Raw genomic sequence first — 23,362 nt, 5'->3', positions numbered from 1 at the left:
TTATTTGGATTTCTTTGTTTTATATCATTCATTGCTCACCCTTTTAATTCTTTCCAGGCCTAATTATTTTTAAAAATCATCTTTTTATCCCTTTACAACTTGAACTGGCTTTTTTCCGTTTTTTATTTCCTTTGGCAGGGTTGGAAGAAAGAACGTGTAGTAGCCCAGTTTTGGGATGGAAAAATCGTATTAGTCTTGCCACATGATCCAAAGTATGCTATCAGAAAGGTACGGAACATACTCTTTTTTAAATCTTACTCTCCCCCAAATTTCCCAAGAAATAAACCTATGTTAAAAGGTCAAATGCTGTTGCTAATAGAACCCTCTTTGGTTCATGTAAGGATGACCTTAGAAGTTCCTATGAAACAGAACAAAATAACAAGACAAATCCAGGAGTATTCAGTCGTTGAGTAAAGAAAGCATTTAAGACTAGTTTATCATTCGTCTTTATTTTCCATTTGTGAAAGATAAATTTAGTTTCTTAGTGTGAAGAATTTAATGACTCCGAGCCTGTTTCTTATATTGGTGGTGGTTGTACTTGGGTTAGGTGTTTGATTCACCCTGAACAGTGAAGGAACTGTAGCAAAGTTGTTTTGGTGATTTCTACTCTTTATTACACCCAGGATTCGGAATTTCTTTTTGCTGAAAATTATCTCTTTAAACCGATCCTTAAAACTGTTTCCAAAATGGCAGGTACATGCATCAATAGTGAAATAATACGGGACATATACAAATTTAGGAAATACTGATAAAAGAGGCGAACATTATAGTAGTCATAAATTATTTGTATGTAATAACTAATGTGCGTGCATGTGTGTTTTTACACATAAGATGAAAGGGTTTCAGAAAGTTGGTGTGGAATTTTTACTACATTTCAATTCAATTTGTCCATACTTTTTGAAGCGTGTGTGTGTGTATGTAATAATTACATGTAATTTCTGTTGTGTTTTTTAAAAACAACTCACCTCTTGGTCTTTAACATCATTAGGTAGAAGATGTTCAAGAACTTGTCGATAATGAGTTAGGATTCCATCAAGTTATTACCAAATGTCCAAACAAGACCAAAACTTTTCTCTTTATATCTGATGAAAAGAAAGTAGTTGGTTGTTTAATTGCAGAGCCTATCAAACAGGTATGGTATTTTCTTTTACATTATTGACATAATTTTGAGCAAAATTAAGTAGTTGGAGAAGTCACAATATGCATTTAAGACTGCTGCAATTAATTTTTTTCCTACTAAAATATCCTTGACCACATAGATAATTGAAGTAATTTATTTTTATTATGTTGCCCTTTGTAAGTAACTAAGTGAGAGCATCTGATGTGTATTTGCTAATTTTCATATCTGGACTGTAAGATGTAGTTTTAGGTAAGCACATCTTTAGAGCCCAATTATTGACCATGTTGCTTAGTGGCAATTAATACAAAGCTGCATCAAAAAGTTTGTGGGAAAATTCTATGATCTTTTCATTGCATTTGTATGTGAACATTTTTGAAACCTCTTGTATATTTGGCAAAATGGCCATTAATTGCTCCTTAGTTAGAATCGTCTGTATTTTAGTTGCATGATTCCACGCAGTCATTTGGTGGAAGTTACAAAGAGAAGAACCATACTAAGTAATTTTCATTTCACCGCACTGCTCTAATACATCACTGCATGACTGCCAAACCGCTGAGAATCGTGATTCAGCTAAGTTCACACGAATTTGGGGAGGGTGAGCGATGGACACAATTCAATCTGAAAATATGTAAAAAGTGTCTTTAATGTTATCAGATTCTTTAGATCAGCAGTTCTCAACTCGTGGATTGCAACACCTTTGGGGGTCAAATGACCCTTTCACAAGGGTCACCGGATTCATAGCTGTAGCAAAATTTCAGTTAAGAAGTAGCAGCAAAAATAATTTTATGGTTGGGGGAGGGGTCACCACAACATAAACTGTATTAAAGGATCTTGGCATTACTTAGGTTGAGAACCACTGCTATAGATTATTACAAAGGAGTCCTGGTGGATTAGTAGATTGCTAACCACAAGGTCAACTTCAAACCCACCTGCCTTTCCATGTGAGAAAGATGCATATTTCTGTTCCTGTAAAGATTTACAGCGTCAGAAACCTAAAAGGAGGGTCTACTCTGTTCTGTTGGGTTACTATAAGTCAGAATTGACTTAGTAGTGAGTTTAGGTAACACCAAACATTTGGGATGGAGTGAATAGAAGTTCATGTACTGTATTGAAAATTAAAGTCTCACTTTTTTAAATGATAAAGTAGGGAAGTTCCAAAATGGATGGAATGAACTAGAATGTAGTAAAACCCCAGGAGCCCACCTTGGTCTGCTAAGCACAAGGGTAGTGATTCAAAACCCGCTACTCTGAGGGAGAGAGGTAGGGCTTCATACTCCCGTAAAGGTCTTCTGTCTTGAAAGCCCACAGGAGCAGTTCTGTTCTATATGGTCGATATGAATTGGAATGGGCTCAATGGCAGTGAAGTTTGAGTTTGTGCATTCTTTAAGCTTGTGACTATAACAAGACAAGAATTTTAAAAGGTGAACATATTTTTAGTAGAAATAAGATTAATTTTATGTGTGCAAGTTTTGTTTAAGGAATGCTTTTTAAAAGAAATGTGAATTTATTTGTGCTGTTACTTATAAATACTTCTGTATGCTTGTAGGCTTTTCGTGTCCTATCTGAACCAAGCGACCCAGAATCCTCAACCTCTAAAGAATGTCACAGGGCTTGGCAGTGTTCAGACATACCACAACCTGCAGTCTGTGGGATTAGTAGAATCTGGGTCTTCAGGCTGAAGCGAAGAAAGCGCATTGCAAGACGATTAGTTGATACTCTCAGGTAAAACATAAAATAGATTTAAACCCATGTTTCCTTTCCTAGAACCTCACCCAGATTATAAGGCTGTAGGAAGTGATGATGGGAACAGATAGATCCATGTAAATACCATTAAAGTCAAGCTAAATAAATATTGTCGCTGGAAAATAAAAATACTAGATATGTTGGCCCTAGGGTGCAACATTCCAAGTCTGAAACAGTACTTTCCAAACTACTGATAGTGAAGGATTATTCAAATGACACCAACATTTCACAAAATAAGAATGACGTATTAGAACTAAGCAAAAAATAGAAAATATAAGTCAAATTTTTATTACATTCAACAAAGTTTAAAATTCATTAAGTAAAATCAAATCAAAATGTTTAAAAAGGTGTTACAGAAAATGTATACATGTTCATTGATAGTGTGTGACTAGATAATTAAACGACTTGCTATAATTCATAACTCTTCCTCATATTTAATTAACAAAAATAAGCATGATAACCCACATAATGGGAGGAGATATTTACAAATCATTTATCTAGTAAGTGCTGGGCATATATAAAGAACTATAACACAACAGTAAATAGACATAATCCAGTTTAAAAACGGGCATATAATTTGATCAACATTTATTCATGGGAGATATTTAAATGATCAACAAGCACATGAAAAGATAGTATTATTAGCACCATTATACGGGTAGCCCCCCTCTCCCCCCAAAAAGCAGGAAAAATACTGTTAGGCAGAGCTTTCATCAGATGCATTTTTCCTGCTAGGTAAGCATCCAGGAACTCACTCTGAGTTAGTTCACCCAGTGGCATTGCCTGGGAAGGTTCTCTCTGCTCACAGTGAATTTTTTCCAAAAAGCAGTTTCATTTGAACCTCGTTTTTTACGATGGCCAAATTAAGAAAACAGCATGTGACTGAAATTTTGTTTCTTGGGGAATATGCCACAGAAACCGTTGCGATGGTGAACACAAGGAAAGTGCGATGGGAAAAACTCAAGTGTGCCAATGTTTTTCTCGATTCTAAAAAGATGAAATGTCGATGATAAACCTCATTCTGGATGTCCGTCAACTTCCTGAATGGACGAAAATGTTGACGTGTAGGGCATTTGGAGTTCACTCCACCACAACCTCTATTTAGAGGTTCTGAAAATAATGCATAACGGTGTGCCAGCAAAAAGGCCTGATTTGTGGTAGACGGGACTGGTTTTGCCACCACGACATCTCAGTGCAATCATTTTTAGGGTTTTTGCGGGGCAAAAAATGCATGCCTCTCTTGCGCCATGTACCTTACTCAGCTGACCTTGCTCTGCGCAACTGCTTTGTTTCTGCAAATGAAGGGGGAGATGGCAGCAATTTGATGATGTAGAAGTGAAGAAAAAAATGAGGCGCTGTCAGCGATCTAAACAGATGAGTTTGAAAAATATTTCCAAGAATGGAATCGCAGATTTGACAAATGTATTTGTGTAATGGAGAGTACTTTGAAGGTGATAAGGTTGTTTTGTAAAAAAAAAATTAAACACATAGCCTTGGTGGAAAAAAAAATTCCGTTTTTGGGGAGTTACGTCGTGTATATCAGAGTGGCAACTCAAAAACATAGTCGCTATGAGTCAGCATTGACTCGATGGCAGTGAATGTTTGTGTGCTACACATAACGCTAGCCCACAAGCCAAACCCACTGCCATTGAGTCTATCCCAACTCCTAGTGACCTGATAGGAACGAGTAGAATGACCCCATCAGGTTTCCAAGGCTGTGAGTCGTTAAGGACGGCCACATCTTTCTTTTGTAGGGCTGTGCAAATCTGTAGATCTTTTGGTTAGCAGCTGGTGCTTATCCACTGTTCTACCAAGGTTCCTGCATACGCACACACTAAACTGTCTATAGTCTAAGAAAATAACAAATGTTGTCAAGGATCTGGAGAAAATAGAAATTCTATACATTGCTAGTGGAAATATAAAATGGTTCGGCCACTGTCAGGACAATCAGGTAGGTCATCAAAAAGTTCAACACTGACAATGTAAGTCAGCACTATAATAGGTCACGTGGAGATTTTTTAAGTGGGGAGGCGGGGTGGCAGCAAAGGCAGTGAGAACATTCTAGAATCACTTAGTGGTAATGCTTGCACATTGTGATTCTGCTAAGCCACCAAGTTACACATTTCCTACTTTATACTCCTATGCTGATACTTGAACTAGCACCATTAACTGATATTTAAAGATTCTAATGTGAAAACACATTTGTTACTTGACTGTTGGTTTACTATCTCTAAATCTGATGTATGAGCTTCAAAAGAATTGCTCTGGACAGCATGCAAATCAGTGCCAGTCCAAGAGTCATCCTCTGAGGAGCACTCATCTAGCCTTGAATAAACACCAAGATTAGTCATGGGCTATAATTCCTGTCATTCACATGTAACTTAAAAAGAGGATTGTTGTAGGGTGGAACAAGAACATAACAGACCACCAATGGGATCAATCACAAAGCCCCTGAGGACTCCTGAAAATAGACTTCAGAGGAGGAACAGTGCCCGAAGCCCTGCTAGACTAGGGGGGACATAATCATAAAGGTCAGCGGACAGACCTGGAGCTACGTAGAGCGTTTTTGTTTGTTTCTTATTGCTGCTGTTGTTGGTTGGTTGGTGTTTTCTCTTTACTGTATCTCTTTTGTTAGGGGATGTGGGGGGTGAGAAAACAAAGTCATGGACAGGGGAACAACTAGGCATCTAAAGTCAACAGTGAGGGGGGCGTAGAGTTCCTGTTACTGATGGAGTAGCCAAAATCCAGCCGGGAGAAATTACTGAGAGGCAAATGAGGGATAAACATGATAGTGGAACAGGAGGAAGGTAAAAGGAAAGAGAACTAGGAAACAAAACTATTAACAGGTATAAACATAAAGGTGTATATATTATGCATAAAAGTAGGGATATTGGCTTATGTACATATATTTATATGACAATACATTTGAGACAGTCGACAGACTCTGGGCCTCTACTTAAGTTTTCACTCAACACAAGAATACTTTGTTGTAGTAATGTGGCACTAAGCGATGCCCACCACCCCAACACAATCACTGAAGACAAAACTGGGTGCATAAGCAAATGTGAAGAAAGCAGATGGTGCCCGGCTATTGGAAGATATAGTCTGGGGGGGTCTTAAAAGCTTGAAGCCAAAGAAGTGCCCATCTAACAGGGAAGCAACAAAGCCCACATGGAGGGAAGCACACCAGCCTGTGTGATCATGAGGTTTCAACAGGAACAGGTATCAGATCAAAAATAACCTCATCAAGGTGACGGAGATTGTTTAAGGTGGAGACCCAGAGCCCATCCATAGATAATTTGGATGTTCATGTGCTGAGGGAGGAAAAAAATGCATCAGAGGGGAAGTTTAGCATGAACAAAACACAACACTCTTCTGGTTCTTTAATCCTTCACCCCACTATTAGGATCGAAGCCTATTCGCAAATCCCACTAGATCAGTGTATCTACTGAGGCATAGAGCTTTCGGTATATGGAATTCAGGAATGACAAATCCCCTCAGAATCAGTAGTGGGGGTAATGATTCCTGGAAGGGAAGGGGGTGTCAGAGGAAATGGGTGGCAGAATAACACCCCTTGAGGGGGACGAATATCAGCGAAGTAGTGAAGTGGGCAGTGTAGCATATGTATGAATAATACATTAAGGGGTGGCGAAGTAGGGAGGGAAAAAAATTGATATCAAATGGCTCAAGAAGAAAGGTAATGTTTAGGAATGTTTAACAATTGTACATGTCTGCATGATATAATTGGTGTATCGGTTGTTATAATATTTGTAAGAGTACCCAATAAAATGATTTATTTTAAAACGGGGAAGGATTGAGAGAAATGTGTCCATAAAAATCTATGGGTTTAAAAAAAAAATCTGTGGGTTTGATTAGCAATGTTACCTCATATTTGTGGTTCACTACTGTGAACTACCTATAGTCAGATATATGGTTAGTGTAGTTAGTTGCCTCTCTGCCTTCCCCAAACTTTTCTGGACTTTAGTTTCTTCATCTGTAAAATGATTACCACTGTCTCTAATAGGGCATATGAATCACTCTCATGTATTATAATTAGTATTAAAGAGAAAAAAATCTGGATTGCCTTAAAATAAAGTTTGCTAATAATGTTTAAGGAAATCTTGTAGCATACTGGTTATGTGTTGGGCAGCTAACCACAAGGTTAGGGTGTTAATCCTGTCAGTAACTCTAGGGGAGCACAAACAATCCTGTTCCCACAAAGAATGACAGGCTCAGAATCCCACGGGGGCAATTCTATGGCCTATAGAGTTGCTATGATTCGGAATCAACTCCCATCAATGGCAGTGTAAGTAAATAAAATATTTAATCAGAATTTTAAGTTGGCTCAATTGTTTAAGTCATTTTTTCCCCTGTTTTTTAGGAATTGCTTCACGTTTGGCTGTTTTCTCCGCACTGATGAAATTGCATTTTCTGACCCTACTCCAGATGGCAAATTATTTGCAACCAAGTACTGCAACACCCCTAATTTCCTTGTGTACAATTTTAATAGCTAAGGTCAACTCCCATATGAAAGTGATTGTGTGGATTAGTACAGACAGCCCTTTATCACACAATGGGAACCATTTAAACAATATTAAAGCAGAATACTAACACATACCACCCTCCTTGAGATATGAATTGGGAAGTCACATTTGTCAAAAATTATCTGGAGATGCAAAGAAAGGAAAAGTACCAGATGTTATTATGTATACTGGTAAGCAGCCTGAGCCCTTAATTATGAAATTTAGTAGCTATAACAGGAAAATTTTACTTGTTCCTTGAAAAACAGCTGTCTCCTACTTCAATGTGACCACTTATGTTTTATAAAGTACACTTTGAACGAGGAATATCATGCTGCCCAAGTCATAAAGCCAGATTTAAACCCAGACATATTTTTCATAGCCCAGATTTAATAGTAATTCCTGAATATTATATATAAAATTCTTGCTTTCATTTGGCTGCAGGAACTCAATTTGAATATATTTTTAGAAAGTGTTTTGTAATAAGTGAGAGATACCTATGTCCTTTGTGTAGAATTTTATAGTTCAATGTTTGAATCTCTTTACAAATCAAATAGCTACATGCACAGTCATCAAGTTTAATTAAAATTAAAACCTAGTAATTGCACTATTGTCATTTCATTAAATTCTATTCTGTGAAAATGAAAATGCTAGTTGGGCTAATTTAGTGAACCTGTTAACTAGTAATTTGTGCCATTAGCAAAATGGGTTATATGATTTGATTCTTTGCTTATTTTAAATAACATCTTGTTTTTAAACACATGGCAAAATTCCTGACAAAATGTATAGTTAATAGAATCCAAATTAATATATCTTCACCCCAGGCCAGAGATTACGATGATACTATGTAATCTAAATATGCACACATCTTCCCTACTAATACTTCAAAAAGAATAATTCAGGTTGTTTGGATTCTAAAGAAATCACTGATACCTGGAAATGAAACTATAAAAAATTAGTTCAGTTCTGTTTTCAAGGTTCTAACTGTATAGAATCTAAAACTCTTTGCTTTTAAATGAACATGGATTCAAAATGTAAAAGTTGTTTTGAAAAAGTATATGGAAAAGTTCAAATGTGTGCTTTTAAATGCACATTTTAATATTTTCTGCGTTGCTGCTTGTTTAAACTATTTTATTTTAAAATTATTAACATTATTTTGCCCAATGCATTTCTGATTAAGCAATTAAAGTTCTTTTCAATGTTCTATTTGTTTTTTTCTAGTACAGAAAACCCATTTTCTTTTTGAGTTTTTGTGGTCATTCAAAGACTGGTACATGCACTTTTCAAACATTCAGATCATAGAGAAACAGAGACTGCCACAAGGAGCTTCCCATGGATATGGTTGTATGTTACTTTGGGTTAGCTAAACAAAATTTTCCAACATGCTTCACACTTCACTGTCTTAGACGTACTTTTTTTTTTTTTTTTAATGTTAAGTGCTGTTGGATTGGTTCCAGCTCATAGCAATCCTCTGTACAATAGAACATGTCCTGTACCATCTTCACAGTGGTTGCCACATTTGAGCCCATAGTTACAACTATTTACATTGGTAACTCATTCCATAAGTCGATGCCAATTCACAGGGACTAGCTAAGACACAGGTTAGAATTGGCCTGTGAGTTTCTTAAATTGACTTTACACCTCGAGACTGGTCCCTCCTAATAACACGTCCAAGAATGTGAGAAGTCTGGCCACTCTTGCTTCAACGGAGCAGATTTGGGACCGACTTGATGGCACCCAACAACAGTCCACACTGAAGGGGAAAAGCATGCTGGGTTGTTTTATAATGACTGTCAGGCACCAGTGTTGTGAATTTGCTGGCCATATTTTAGGGTATTGGTTTGTTTTCATTTGGTATTCTAATGATAGGAAATAAACGCAAATTTAATAAAAACTAGTTTTAAGTATGACAAGAAGGTCCCAATCCATGCTTTTGACAAGCAAGACGTGCTATTTCTGCTAGGAAGAGAATGGGCCTGGAGAAATTTCCTGTAGCTTAGCAAACAATATGAATGACATACATCCGATAATAAAAATCATCTGCACTTAAACCTTCTGGTGATCTCTGGAACACCTATATGGCAAATTTTTTTAAAAGATTGTCTACATCAAGTCTGGGCAAACCCCCTACATGTCACAGGCATAATTCAGTAACCAAAATTAATGATCCAATCAACCCCATTCAAATGAACAAAACGAAGCTACAGAGGAAAAGAAGCCTCATTTAATAAGTTTAATGATAACACCCAAAGTTCAGTTTCTTAAATAATGCAGAGATACTTTCTGGTACTTAAAGTATCCTTTATAATATTGTTCCATTTGAGTGCGCTTTTTATATTTAAGGCATGAAATGCTTAGCATTCAAATTAGTAAACAAAAAATTTCAGAATAGAAAATAAGATTTAATATGCTAAAGTAAAAGCCAGATTGGAGGTCATCCAAGTGGAAGAACTAAACTTGCTCTTGGGCAACAACAAAAGATCTAGCAATACCCAGGGAGCTACTGCACTGAGCCATATTCTCTAGGCTCTAAGATTCTAGGGACCATATTTAATAAGCACATCAAGAAAGGCCAGCAAAAGGCTAAGTGTTTTCAAATTAGTAAACATACTTATTTTGCACTGTAGTGTACCATTTTCACAAATCCATTTAAATGCATAGTACTGTATATACTCGTGTATAAGTTGAGTTTTTCAGCACATTTCTAACCGTTTTTGTGGTAAAATTAGGTGCCTCAGCTGATATTCTGGCCAGCTTATACTCGAGTATATAGTATTTGAGAAAGATTATTAGTAAAACTAATGGTCATATCTGAATTGTTAGACATAACAGTATTTGATTATCTAGTTTCTTAAATTCACAATCTGTCTCAAATTACAATCTCAAGTACTCACTACCATAGGTATTTTTAAAATACCCTAATATTAGAAATGGTTAATCAAATGTTAGCAAAGTGCTATAGACTTAAAATAGGCCACTTTCAAAGAGTAATAATTACAGGTTATCAGAGCAACTACACAAATGTGTTATAGTAAACAAAACAGTTATATACACAGCCCTGCTTTATGCTGAGGTCATCATGAAAACAAAGCAATCACTAAATATTCATTTCCAAAGCGTCAACTATGTGTGCTGCCGAAGGACGATCTTTGGGATCTTCATTAGTGCACACAGAGAAGAGTTCGATCACTTTGTGGTACGATTCATCCAGCTCTTCCATATTAATAGGTGGCCTAGTTCCCAAGGCTGCATAGTACGCTTCATCATCAAAGTCACTTTCATCAAATGTTTTATCTGTTCACGAGGAGTTGGAGATGGAAACAATAAACAAAATCACTTAAGTCATGGTGTCTACTCAGACTCAAACTCCTAAAACTATACTGTTTAGTAAGCTTTCCTTTAGACCTTAAGCACCGCCCTGTCATCAGCACAGATCACCTATTGCCTTTGATATTTAGGTTTTCCTACCCACTTCCTCACAACTTTCCCCTCTGTTCGCAGGCAAAAGGGTTTTTTACAAGAGGTTTTGCTCTTCTCAATAGCTATCTCATTTGTATGAAATTACGCCTGGATGGTCATCAATGTTAATATAATCTATATACTAGAAACTGTCACTAAGTCAAGCAGTTTGCTCTTTAAATTTTAACTTAATGGGAAGATAACATGCCAAACAGTTGTGTATAAGCCGAGTTTTTCAGCACACTTTTAATGCACTTTTTGTGGTAAAATTAGGTGCCTTGGCTGATATTTGGGTCTGTTTATACTTGAGTAATTTTATAAGTGAATCTTCAATTTTAAGTTTTTATTGTGAATTAGGTGAAAATTTACAGTCAACAATTTTTACTTCGTTTCAGCACATCCATTACAGTCCCCTTAATGTACCATTGCTTATCACACTGTCTGTTTCCATTTCTCCTTGCCTAGCACGCTGAACTTAGCCATTTGGTAACACTGCCCCTTTTATCATACATGGTCGATTATTCTATCACAGGGCGAATTCACTTCCAGACCTGAGGTGGCTAAGGGCCATCGTCTCAGAGATTCCACCAGTCACTAGCTGACCAGAAAGCCTAGTCTCTTAAGACATTGGATTTCAAATACAGATAGTCATACCTTCATCATCATCAATATCTGAAAGATTAACATGTGGAATAGATAAGGTCATCATTTCCCAGAGAGTAAGCCCAAAGGCAAATATGTCTGCTTTATCGGTAATAATCCCATTCTCCTCCAAAGTTTCCTTGGGTTTCCATGGCTCAGTGCCAATATAACAGGCCTCAGGGTCAGTCACTGAAACAGGTAAATATAAATAAAATGCTCATAAGAATAGGAAGTATGAATTGAGAAATGGCAATGAAAAGGAGAACAGGCAAATAATCTGAACAGACTAAATGTAGGCAATAAACGTGAAGTGTACACAACCTCACGGATAGGAATTGTTTTCCCTTATCACACTGGTAAATATTCAAAATAGTAGTTAATTAGCATGGATGTAGAGAAACAGGAATTCTCTTAGAAAAGGGGTAAGAACAGAAATAGAATATGAATGTTATGAACACAGCCTCTGGAACCAGAGTGCCTAGATTTAAGATATTTGCAAGCTGTGTGACCGTGAACAGTATCTTCATTTCTTTTTAAGTGCCATGTCATCAGCTCAGGGAAGCGCCATCTCTATGCTTCCATAATTGCCTAGTCAGTGGAAAGGGGAAAATGACATGTGCTTCGAACTTCAGCCTTGGAGTGGCATAGGTCCATTTTATTTATTTTTTATCACTCTTTTTTGGTTTGTTTTGTTGTTGTTTTTTGTGTGTTATTGTTTGAAGTGAACTTGTTTGTTGCAAGACTCCAAGCCCATTTCAGTTTCACTTTCCTCTTCTTTTCTATAAGCCGCTCACCACTGTTTGAGGGCTAAGGAGTCAGGAGGGGGGATAGGTCCATTTTAGAGTCAACAGTTTCATGAAGGCTCTGCTAGAACAGCGGTTCTCAACCTGTGGGTCGCGACCCCTTTGGGGGTCAAACGACCCTTTCACAGGAGTCACCTGATTCACAACAGTAGTGAATTTACAGATAAGTGGCAATGAAAATACTTTTATGGTTGGGGGCAGTCACAACATGAGGAACTGTATGAAAGGGTCTCGGCATGAGGAAGGTTGAGACCCCTGTGCTAGAATTTTAGCATTCTAAAAATATCCAGTCCACAATCAAGATATATCTTCCCATTTACTAAGATCTTATTGTAATTCTTTCAATGATGTGTTATTTTTCAGTATAGAGGATCTATCCTTGAGTATTTCATGTTTTCTTGGCACTTGTAAATAGAATTTTTAATTATTGGCTGCTGGTATATAGAAAAACAGTAACTAATTTCACATCATTATCCAAGTGGTTGTTTCCTAGTTTCATTGGAATTTTCTACCTAAGCATCACATCAACTGTCAATCAGGGCAGTTTTATTTTCTTTCCAATCTTAACACCATATGTGTATGTATGTTCCTTTATTATATGTTAATGGCTAGAACTCTAAGACAATGTTAAATAACACTGGAAAGAACTATATTTGTATATTCTGCTTTGGAATCATGTGAATTCATTACTTGTTCAGCCCTCCCCCACAGAAGAAAAAGAAAGCTGTAAGAATTAGAAAATGTTAAATTTCTGTTAAAAAAAATTTTAGACTACTACTTACCAGTCATATTTTCATCTAATGGTAGAGACACTCCTACATCACAGATTTTAATAGTTTCAAAATCACCTTTAATGACAACATTTGAAGATTTTATGTCCCCATGAAGCAATTTCTTTTCTTGGTGCAGATACTAAAACAGTAAAAAATTTTAACACATATGAATAGCAATACATCGAGTCTCCTCTTTCTCCCATGAAATGGCTGATGGATTTAAATGTATAACCTTGCAGTTAGTACAATGCCTAACTTACAGGAGCACCAGGCTTATATTCACAAATTATTCATACAGTCACCTCCACTTACTGTACTTGCAGCTTTTACTTCATTAAAAAAAAGGTTTAGTGCAAAAGGCTTCAAACCTTTTCTTGCACTAAAGTAACTCACAGTGACCCTAAACTTAACCGACGTGTTCTACTTAACCTACAAATTCTTAAAGACACAGGCATAGCTCTCACCTGTACCCTTTAGTTTTTTAGTTTAGTTTCTTATTTCTTTTCTAGTTTTTTCTTCACATTTAGTTTCTTCACATTTCACAATGTCATTTAAAATACAGTGGCAGAGTTAGTTACCTTTAGCCCCCTTGCCATGTTCAGAGCAACTTTTAAAATTATGTCAGCTGGAAAAGGATCTTGGCTGTTTTCATTCCGTTCTTCTATTAAATCATTTAGAGACTTTTCACCTCCATATTCCATGGCAAGACATAGACTACCATCACTGGCTTGAGTGAATGCACGATAACCTTTAAGAAAAAGGGACACTATCTTACTAGAATCAGAAGAACAATAGGCTTGAGGTTCTTTACAGTAAAGTGATCGAAGAGATATTAAGAATCCTTTGCCAAAAACTCACTATCAAATGGATTCCAATTCATAGCACTCTTTAGGACAGAGTGTAACTACTCCTTTAAGAGTTTCTAACCTGAAATCTTTACTGGAGCAGAAGCCTCATCTGGGAGCTGGTGGGTTTGAACCACCAACTTTAGAGATAGCAGCCCCATGCTTGACTCATTGTACCACCAGGGCTCCTTAAAGAATATGTAGAGGTGATTTTAAAAATGTGTAGAAAAATTATCTTTTTAATTCATTTTTAATGAACTGTTTGAACTCCCTCATAACTGATCCAACACTGACAGTGAAATAGTTTTTACTTAAAATTCGAAAATTTACTATGGTGATGTGGTACAACTCTTCCTTAATATAACTGCACTATTAAAATATATGATATGTGAATTATTTGCCAATAAAACTGTTAAAACACAAAATTCAGATCAATTTTAAAATGCCTTCAATGTTTACAAATACAATCTTTTTAATACTCTGCCTCTCTGAAAACCAGTTTCACCGGCTCTACTGTATGAAAAATGCACAATGAAAACCTTAAGTTAGCTAAATGAAGATCATTTTATATTCCTGAATTTTTCACAGCTCCAGTACCATTACAACCGTGTCTATTCCCACCAAGTTTAAGTATATAAGTATACGTCTAAAGATGTATACCAACTTCTGTTTCTCACACTTCATTTTCATTAGTAAAACCAACTGAGATTATACAAACTTTCTGGATTAACAGTAGGAATATGCCAGCCATCACCACCACCATATAAAATGTAGACTTACCTACAATGTTTGGATGATGAAGGTTTTTCAAAATCTTAGCTTCGTCGGTTAGTCTCTTTTGATACATACTCTGATACTGATCAGTACATTTAGAATTAATCTTTTTCACAGCCCATGGAGAACGAGACAAACCTCTTGGAGACCTAAAGCAAAAACTGAATCAAAACGTGCATAGAAAAGGGAGGAGGAACAAGATGATAAAGTGAGTGAAGCTGCCATTTATGTACTCCTCCAGGAACTAACAGGCTCAACAAGAAAGAAGAACAGGCACAGACAGCTCCAAGAAGTCAGGACGGCAGCTGAGGTGTTGGAAAGGGGGAGTGAGTGCGGCGCGAGGTAAAGAGCTGTTCAGGGATCTAGGAGCCAATCTTATGAAGCTATACCCTGATTTTTGTTAAGGTGACCCAAACTGCGGGTACGCGAGGGTCACATGTCATTTCTACCTAAAGAGATCTACAGATTCAATGCAATCCTGATACAAATCCCAGCAACATTCTTTACTGAAATGGAAAAACTAATCAACAACTTCGTATGGAAAGAAAAGAAATCACAAATACCCAAAGAAATAATGCAGAAAGTGACTAACACAGGAGGGTACACACTCTTCTACCTCAAAACATTCTATACAGACACTGTAACAAGACAGTCTGGCATTATTAGTTCCATGATAGGCACAAAGCCCCGTAGAACAAAACTGAGAATTCAAAAGTAAACCCAGTCATCTGGACAACTGATTTTCAAGAAGAGTCCAAAATCAGTTCAATGGGAAAATCTCTTTAAATAAATGATGCTGCAAAGAACAAAAAAATCATATCATTGTGTGCTCACCTCCCTGATATCATCACTGAAGACAAATGGGTGCATAAGCAAATGTGGCAAAGAAAGCTGATGGTGCCTGGCTATCAAAAGATATATAGTCTGGGGTCTTAAAGGCTTGAAGGTAAACAAGCGGCCATCTAGCTCAGAAGCAACAAAGCCCACATGGAAGAAGCACACCAGCCTGTGCAATCACGAGGTGTCGAAGGGATCAGGTATCAGAACAAAAAATCTTACCATAGTGAATGAGTGGGGGAGTGCAGAGTAGAGACACAAAGCCCATTAGTAGGCCACTGGAGATCCCCTTGCAGAGGGGTCTCGGGGAGGAGATGAGCCAATCAGGTTGCGATGTAGCAACGATGAAAAATACAACTTTCTTCTAGTTCCTAAATGCTTCCCTATGGGAAACAAGAATGTCTCTCAAGCTGTCTCCCCCAAATGTATGCTAGACTTAGCTGCTTGAGAATGACTATACACTTGGAGGTCATTCTCCCTAAGAGCTATCAGCCATCTAGACCAAGCAGACACCACTGTTTATCCCACAAGTAGGGCCCACTCCCTTCTGATAAGGATAGTAGTTGTCTGTTTCCTTGTAGGAGACACCAGAGAGGTCAAACCACCCAAGAATGACCAAGGTTAGGCTGCCATCACAAATCTAGGGTCCGCCCATCTTTTCACATGTATACCCCTAGACCTTCCCATTCCTATGGGCACACCCCTAGCTCATCCCCTTCCTGTTACACTTATACCTATCATAGATCCCCCTTCCTACAATGTGTATGCCTATTGTACTGCCCTTTCCTGTGACGTGTGGTTACCTGTAATCATGTGCCCCTAAAGAGATATAATGCTTGGTTTAGCAATAAAGAAAAAGCTCTCCCTGGCTCTCGCCCTGAGCCTCTCTCCTGCTCTCGTTGCGGGGCTCCCCCCACGTGGACCATCAAGCGGGGCTGAGGTGAGCAACGCTACCATGAATTATGTCTGACTCCATTCATTCAATCTCTCCTCTATCTCTCATGCTCTCTATGACTTAGAGGAGAGATTGAATGAATGGAGTCATGCTCTCTATGGCTTTACTATAATCTTTACTTATTGTCACTGTACAATTGTGCCTACAGGACCGGTGATGATTTGTGGGGGACGCCCCCTTAACCCCACACTTCCCCCCCACCATCATGATCCAAATTCTACCTTGAAAGTCTGGCTAGACCAGAGGATGTACACTAGTACAGATAGGAACTGGAAACACAGGGAATCCAGGGCGGATGATCCCTTCACGACTAGTGGTGTGAGTGGCGATACTGGGCGCGTAGAAGGAGAGTGGGTTGGAAAGGGGGAACCGATTACAAGGATCTACATGTGACCTCCTCCCTGGGGGACAGACAACAGAAAAGTGGGTGAAGGGAGATGTCGGACAGGGCAAGATGTGACAAAATAATTTATAAATTACCAAGGGCTCATGAGGGAGAGGGGAGCAGGGAGGGAGGGGACAAATGAGGACCTGATGCCAGGGGCTTAGGTGGAGAGCAAATGTTCTGAGAATGATGAGGGCAATGAATGTACAACTGTGCTTTACACAATTGATGTATGTATGCTTTGTGATAGTGTTGTATGAGCCCCCAATAAAACAATTAAAAAAAAAGAAATTAAAAATAAATAAAAATGCTGACAAAATTGGATATCCACCTGCAGTTCATATTAGGGTTTATCTCATTGGGGTCACCCTCTTGAAGTTGTGGTTATATGTTTTTCTGTATATGAAATCCAGGGTTGATGAACCTATGGAAGACAGCAAGTAGAAAAAGGGTTTTGGAAGAGGTGGGGACACTGTGGGGAGGGGGAGGGGTGGTGAAAATGGATATGATGCTAAAGTTCCAGGAAGGGAAAGAAACTGATTGTAGTAGCAATTGTACAACACTGCTTGATGTAACCGAACATGCAACATATATTTATTAACTCCCAATTTTTAAAACTACATTGAAAAGAAAAAAAACGACACATGGTGATAAGTGTAACTAGAAATGTCACCTAGCAGTGTGTATGGGAACTGTCAAATGAGAACCTAACTATATGAACTCTCACCAAAAACTTGGTAAAATTGTAGGTAAAAAACAAGCACATAGAAAATAGTAAAAACCATTGCACATTTTCAAAGAATTTCTAAATTTTGAAAAAGGACTTGATAGAAACTTATTTTAATAAGCAATATTTAGGCTGTTATCACTGCTCCTTTCTATGTTTCCTTTTCAATTGGAAACTATGTTTCTGATACACAGAGAGATGTTTGCTCTGTAGACACTGAAGGGGGCCTACAGAAAGACAACTAGGGTAAGTACGGAATTTTAAACTTGAACATCACTGTACTGTTTTCTCCTTTCTCCAGTCAAACATATCAAACTACCAACTATTTATCAAACGTTTAACCATACTTAACTAACTAGATGAGTTATGGTATGATGAGTATACAGTAATCTCAAAGAAGCGTAATTTAAGGAAGATACATAAAAACCATTTGGCCCGCATATATAATCACCCAAAGAATAAATTAGTGCTCTTCATTAACAAATGTTTTAACACTGCACTAATTAATCTTTTTACCTTTAAACCACCTGACCAATATATACATTTAAGCTAGAGGTAATAATAAACATACAAATGAGAATATAAATTATATATTTCTTGAGAAGACCTAGCCATTTGATGAATATTGATGGTGTTTTGAGGCCTACATACCCACGTGAAACAAAGTAGGGAAAGGTGTATGTATCTGTTACAACAGCCAGATCAAGATACAAACATTTCTAGCACCCTAAAAGACTGGGGATGCTATTTTTAAAAAGGAAGACTGACTGAAAAAACGGTAAGACAAAAATGAATAATTCATTATAAAGGTTAGAAGATAAAGTTGGGGAAATGTCCCAGAAAATGGTACAGCAGGAAGAAAACAGGAAAAGAAGACCAACCACCAAGAGGTAAATCTGAGACTCAGCCCGGGAAGTTCAACATCTAAGTAAGAGAAACGCCTAATGAAGAACTGCGAAAACTAGAGCGGGGAAATGATCAACACGATCACTTAAAAGATAATTCCTCAGAAACTAAGAACAGGAATTTTTACATTCAAAGTGGTTCACATTAACATGTCACTGAAAATTTAGCACAATGGAGACCAACGATATCATACAAGGTGCTAGGATGGTGGGAGAGGCAGAAACACAACTCAGATCACATGAAACAGCAAACAGAAAGGCCTCAGATTTCTCATTAGCAACACTTCACAGCAGTTCTTAAGATTCCGGAGGACAACTGCATCCCAAAGAAAACTCTAATCCCCAAATTTAAAAACTGACCAAATGAAAACATTTTTAGAAATTGAAATACCAAAAAAAAAAAAAATGCATCTCCTGTGTATCTTTTCATGGAAGCCAACTGGATGCCCTCAACCAAAACAAGATGTAAACCAAAAAAGATACAGAAAAATAGGACCAACTTTAGCAGAGAAGCAAAGGGATCTTATTAGCAAAGGATATTACAGCTCAATAAGACTAAATTGCATGGAATAACAAGAGTTAGACAGGGACAGCTATTTTTCAATGTCAGATGAAACTTTCTCACTAAGTTATATGTGGTATAACTTTGTTAACAATACAATTTATATATATAGTTGTTTTAAATTAAAAGAGAAAAACGAGGTTAACCATGAAAATGAGAACTTTTTCTTTCAAAACAACAAAAGCACAAAAAAATGTTAAACAAAATTGATAAGAAACCAACACATAAAGTAGGGATTTAAACTACATAAATGCTTGAGGAATTCCCACTTACTATATAATTTCAATACTGTGCTTAATTTAGTAGCCTCTTATTAAAGAAAGCATTTCTATTTGGAAACAATATAAACCGAAATCAAGCTAATATGCAGAGTTGGACTTTCTAGATGGATTCCAAGAGTACATTGTGAACATACACTAACTTAATTAACTTAATTTTAAAAACAAAAAGTTTGCTGACAGCTACTTTATGAGCTACTAGTACCATAACTGTTCAATTATTTATCTCTTAGCACTATTTTCATTTTACTTTTTTTTCTTTTTTTCTTTTTAACATCAATGCCACAAGAAACAAAAACCTGTTAAATGAGAATGACCTCACAACTGGGAACTCTCCAGACAGAAGTGATAGCAGTCACTGACATTCATTCCCCAACAATCCTACCACTGTGAGGTTTTTCTTATGGAGAAGTCTGTGTTATCCCATTCAGAACACCCCCCACCCACGCCACACACACACTTCCTCTTCTCATTCAAGCCCAGGAAAAAGGATAAGGTAATCATTCCCTTTTAGTAGTCCAGCTGGAGGAATGGATGCCAGCAAATGATCTGCACAGGTTATTAAGGCTCTGAGATAGGGTAGGTAAGATTCACAGCTACATAGGTCTTAATATTCCTTTTTGTCTTCAAGTACAGTGGAAGTATGGATCCATGTAGAAAGATTAACCTGAAATCCTATACTCACCTTTTCATTAGGTAAACATTTACACCAGTACCAAAACCAAGCTTCTGCATAAATGGAGAGGCAGGAATATTTACACTTGGAGTTGAACACAGCACTAAATGTCAGAAAGAGAAATAAAAATAAAATTAGCATTCAAAAGGGCCTCTACAAAAGCATCCTACCATTGTTAATATCCGATTATTGGATGTAATCTTTTTGGAGAGCGCTGGCGGCATAGTGAGTGATGTGCTCCACTCAGAATTACAGGTGGTGCTGTAAATCCACCACTTGCTATGTGGGAGAAAGGCGCCGTTCTCTGCTCTTTTAAAGATGTGTATAGCCTAGGAAATCCACCGTTCTACTCTGTCCTAAAGGATCCCTAGGGGCTGGAATCAATTCCATGGGAGTGAGTTTGCTTGTTTTCATATCTTAATATCGTAAGGTAGTCGAGAGGCACCAGAAATCAAATCAGTCGAATTAGAACAAACAAGCTTTATTAGGAAGAAAAAACTCAGCCTGGGCAAAGTCCCACAGTCCACAATGTCCGGGCAGGGGGAGTCGCGCCCCAGGCTACAAGGGTGGTGCTTATATGGCCAGGGAACATGTGACTGGGCTGTCTTGAGTCCATATAAGGTAAAGTAGTCAGGGATTGGGAGATACAGGTATGTCCCGGTTTCTGGAATGTAAGGTGTCTTCCTAGTTCGGGTATATTCATGCCGGGTGCAGAGTGGCGGCCGAGAACAAAGTGGGCACTGAGCCAAACGGGCTGTGCCGGGTGCAGAGCAGCAGGACAAGAATAAAGTGGGCCATTAGTAGGCCATTGGAGATCCCCTTGCAGAGGGGTCTCGGGGAGGAGATGAGCCAGTCAGGGTGCGATGTAACAATGATGAGAAATACAACTTTCGTCTAGTTCCTAAATGTTTCCTCCCCGCTCCCACTACCATGACTCAAATTCGATCTTGCAAGTCTGGCTAGACCAGAGGAGGTACACTGGTACAGATAGGAACTGAAAATCCAGGGAATCCAGGACGGATGAGCCCTATAGGACCAGTGGTGTGAGTGGCAAAACAGGGAGGGTAAAGGGAGAATGGGTAGGAAAGAGGGAACCGATTACATGGAACTGTGTGTGACCTCCTCCCTGGGGGACAGACAACCGATAAGTGGGTGAAGGGAGACGTCGGACAGGGCAAGATATGACCAAATACCCATTTATAAACTATCAAGGGCTCATGCCGGAGGGGGGAGCGGGGAGGGAGGGGAAAAATGAGGACCTAATGTCGGGGGTTTAAATGGAGAGAAAATGTTCTGAGAAACGATGTACAAATGCGCTTTACACAATTGATGTGTATATGGATTGGGATAACAGTTGTATGAGCCCCTAATAAAATGTTAAAAGAAAAACAAAACAAAACAAAAACAAAAACAATCAAGTGGGCCATTAGCCAGCTCTGGTCAGCTATGGGTGGGGGAGATTCAAGTCACTTGCTGCTAGAAGCCGGCCTGGTATCGCTCGGGCCATACAAACATTAAACAGATAATCTGACCAATTCTATTTTTGGAGTCCTCCACCGAGTACAAGGAATGCTGGTAAAGTGGTGGGTTACTTCGACCTGTTAACCAGCAAGGCAGTGATCCAAACTCACCAGCTGCTCTGGGTCTGATTTCTATTTTGGTTTATATTAAGTCAGCAGGGGGCAGTAAATGGTCTGCCTTTTTATGAGCTCTGAGCTAAGAATTTTGACATTTTTAAAGGTTGTAAAAAGAACAAAACACACCAAAAATAATATGCAACAGAGAGCTTACATAGCCAGCAAAGTCTACAATATTTACTATCTTTGTGTCTTATAAAACGTTTGCCAACACTTGGCACTAACGCACACCCACAAATTATACACACATGCACACACACACATTTAAATATTGGGATTTGCTTTATGACTACAAAAACCCAAAGTGTTATCATTAGAAGCATATTAAATTGGAGTGCATCTATATCATAAAGCATTATTCAGTCATTTAAAAAGAGGAGTCCTGCTTCTGCCCATGAAGAATGAACTAATCCTGGAAGTGTCATCCAATGTAAACTAGAAAACTTGACAAAATATAACAGCTTCCAGACAGTTGACACCAGTAAACATATTGCAAAATATAAGCCATTTTCTCTTACTTTTTAATCATCGTAAGAGATAATTAACTTTCTAATACAACAATGTACTATGGGGTCTATAGCATACATAGAGGTAAAATGTTTGACAATAACACAAAACATTAAGGAGAAAATGGAAGCAAGTCTTAATGAATTTTAAAGAATTCAAATCATATCAAAAATGTTCTCTTAAACCCCTCAGGCCAGTAATGAGAGTAGCGATACCAGGGGGGTAAGGGGAAGTGTGGGGGACAAAGGGGAGCTGATCACAATGATCGATATACAGCCTCCTCCCAGTGGTACGAACAACAGACAAGTAGAAGAAGGGAGACAGCAGTCGGAGTAAGACATAAAAAGAATAAATAATTTATATATTATCAAGGGTTCATGGGGTGGGGGAATGATGTGATACCATGGACTCAAGTAGAAAGAAAATGTTTTGAAAATGATGGGAACATATGAACAAATGTGCTTGACACAAAGGATGCATGTATGGATTGTGATAAGAGTGGTAAGAGCCCCAATAAAATGATTTTTAAAAAATGCTTTCTCAACAAACTAGAATTAAAGTAGAGAACTCCAAGCTCACTGCCCAGGAGTCAGTTCCTACTCATAGCAATCCTAGAGGGCAGAGTAGACCTGCCTCTGTGGGTTCCCGAGACTGTAACTCTTTTTAGGAACAGAAAGTCTCATCTTGTCCTACGGAATGGTTGGTGGCTAAGAACCTTTGTGGTTAACAATTGCTAATTACATAATCTGTTGGCAGTTTGAGACCTAAGAGAGTGAAGGGGTGGAGTTTGGCCTGTCAATCAAGTTGCAGCTTAATGGCCTCATTTGGAGGTGCAAAGGACATACATAGCTCACTGGAGGCAGGACACATGGAGCTGGAGGAGCCCTGGAGCTGGAGGAGACACATGCAGAACCCTGCCAGCACAGAGATGCTTACAATGCCACTGGATCCACAAGATTTTCCACCCACTGGCCTGTGATCCTGTCGTCCTGCATTCCGCATCATTTCATGTGTTTCGTGAGTGTAAAGCACATTTTTACATTCATTGCCCTCATCATTCTCAAAACATTTGCTCTCCACTTAAGCCTTTGGTATCAGCTCATTTCCCCGCCTCCATCCCTACTCCCCTCCTCCCTCATGAACCCTTGATAATTTATAAATTATTATTTTGTCATATCTTACACTGTCCGACATCTCCCTTCACCCACTTTTCT

At 38.1% G+C, this 23,362-nt stretch overlaps 2 protein-coding genes across 2 annotated transcripts in view; one reads left to right on the top strand and one right to left on the bottom strand.

Moving 5' to 3' along the window:
- Positions 1-8,537, top strand: part of ESCO2 (establishment of sister chromatid cohesion N-acetyltransferase 2) — a 26,825-nt gene extending 18,288 nt beyond the window's left edge. Inside the window, exons 8-11 of the mRNA XM_004707623.2 lie at positions 139-228; positions 989-1,132; positions 2,667-2,842; positions 7,245-8,537. Of these exons, the coding sequence (XP_004707680.1) occupies positions 139-228; positions 989-1,132; positions 2,667-2,842; positions 7,245-7,377 (543 nt within the window). The 3' untranslated portion in view covers positions 7,378-8,537. The remainder of the gene's footprint in view (positions 1-138; positions 229-988; positions 1,133-2,666; positions 2,843-7,244) is intronic.
- A 1,048-nt stretch (positions 8,538-9,585) lies between these two features.
- Positions 9,586-23,362, bottom strand: part of PBK (PDZ binding kinase) — a 19,297-nt gene continuing 5,520 nt past the window's right edge. Inside the window, exons 3-8 of the mRNA XM_004707624.3 lie at positions 20,014-20,107; positions 14,686-14,828; positions 13,639-13,808; positions 13,070-13,199; positions 11,497-11,673; positions 9,586-10,677 (exon numbers count right to left, since the gene is read on the bottom strand). Coding sequence (XP_004707681.1) covers positions 10,481-10,677; positions 11,497-11,673; positions 13,070-13,199; positions 13,639-13,808; positions 14,686-14,828; positions 20,014-20,107 — 911 coding nt within the window. The 3' untranslated portion in view covers positions 9,586-10,480. The remainder of the gene's footprint in view (positions 10,678-11,496; positions 11,674-13,069; positions 13,200-13,638; positions 13,809-14,685; positions 14,829-20,013; positions 20,108-23,362) is intronic.

The sequence above is a fragment of the Echinops telfairi genome, unplaced genomic scaffold, assembly GCF_000313985.2.
Source record: "Echinops telfairi isolate 266 unplaced genomic scaffold, ASM31398v2 ScPeMD7_9;HRSCAF=40, whole genome shotgun sequence".
Taxonomy (NCBI): domain Eukaryota; kingdom Metazoa; phylum Chordata; class Mammalia; order Afrosoricida; family Tenrecidae; genus Echinops; species Echinops telfairi.
The sequence above is the reverse complement of the archived record's forward strand: the minus strand, read 5'-3'. Positions and strand labels throughout refer to the sequence as shown.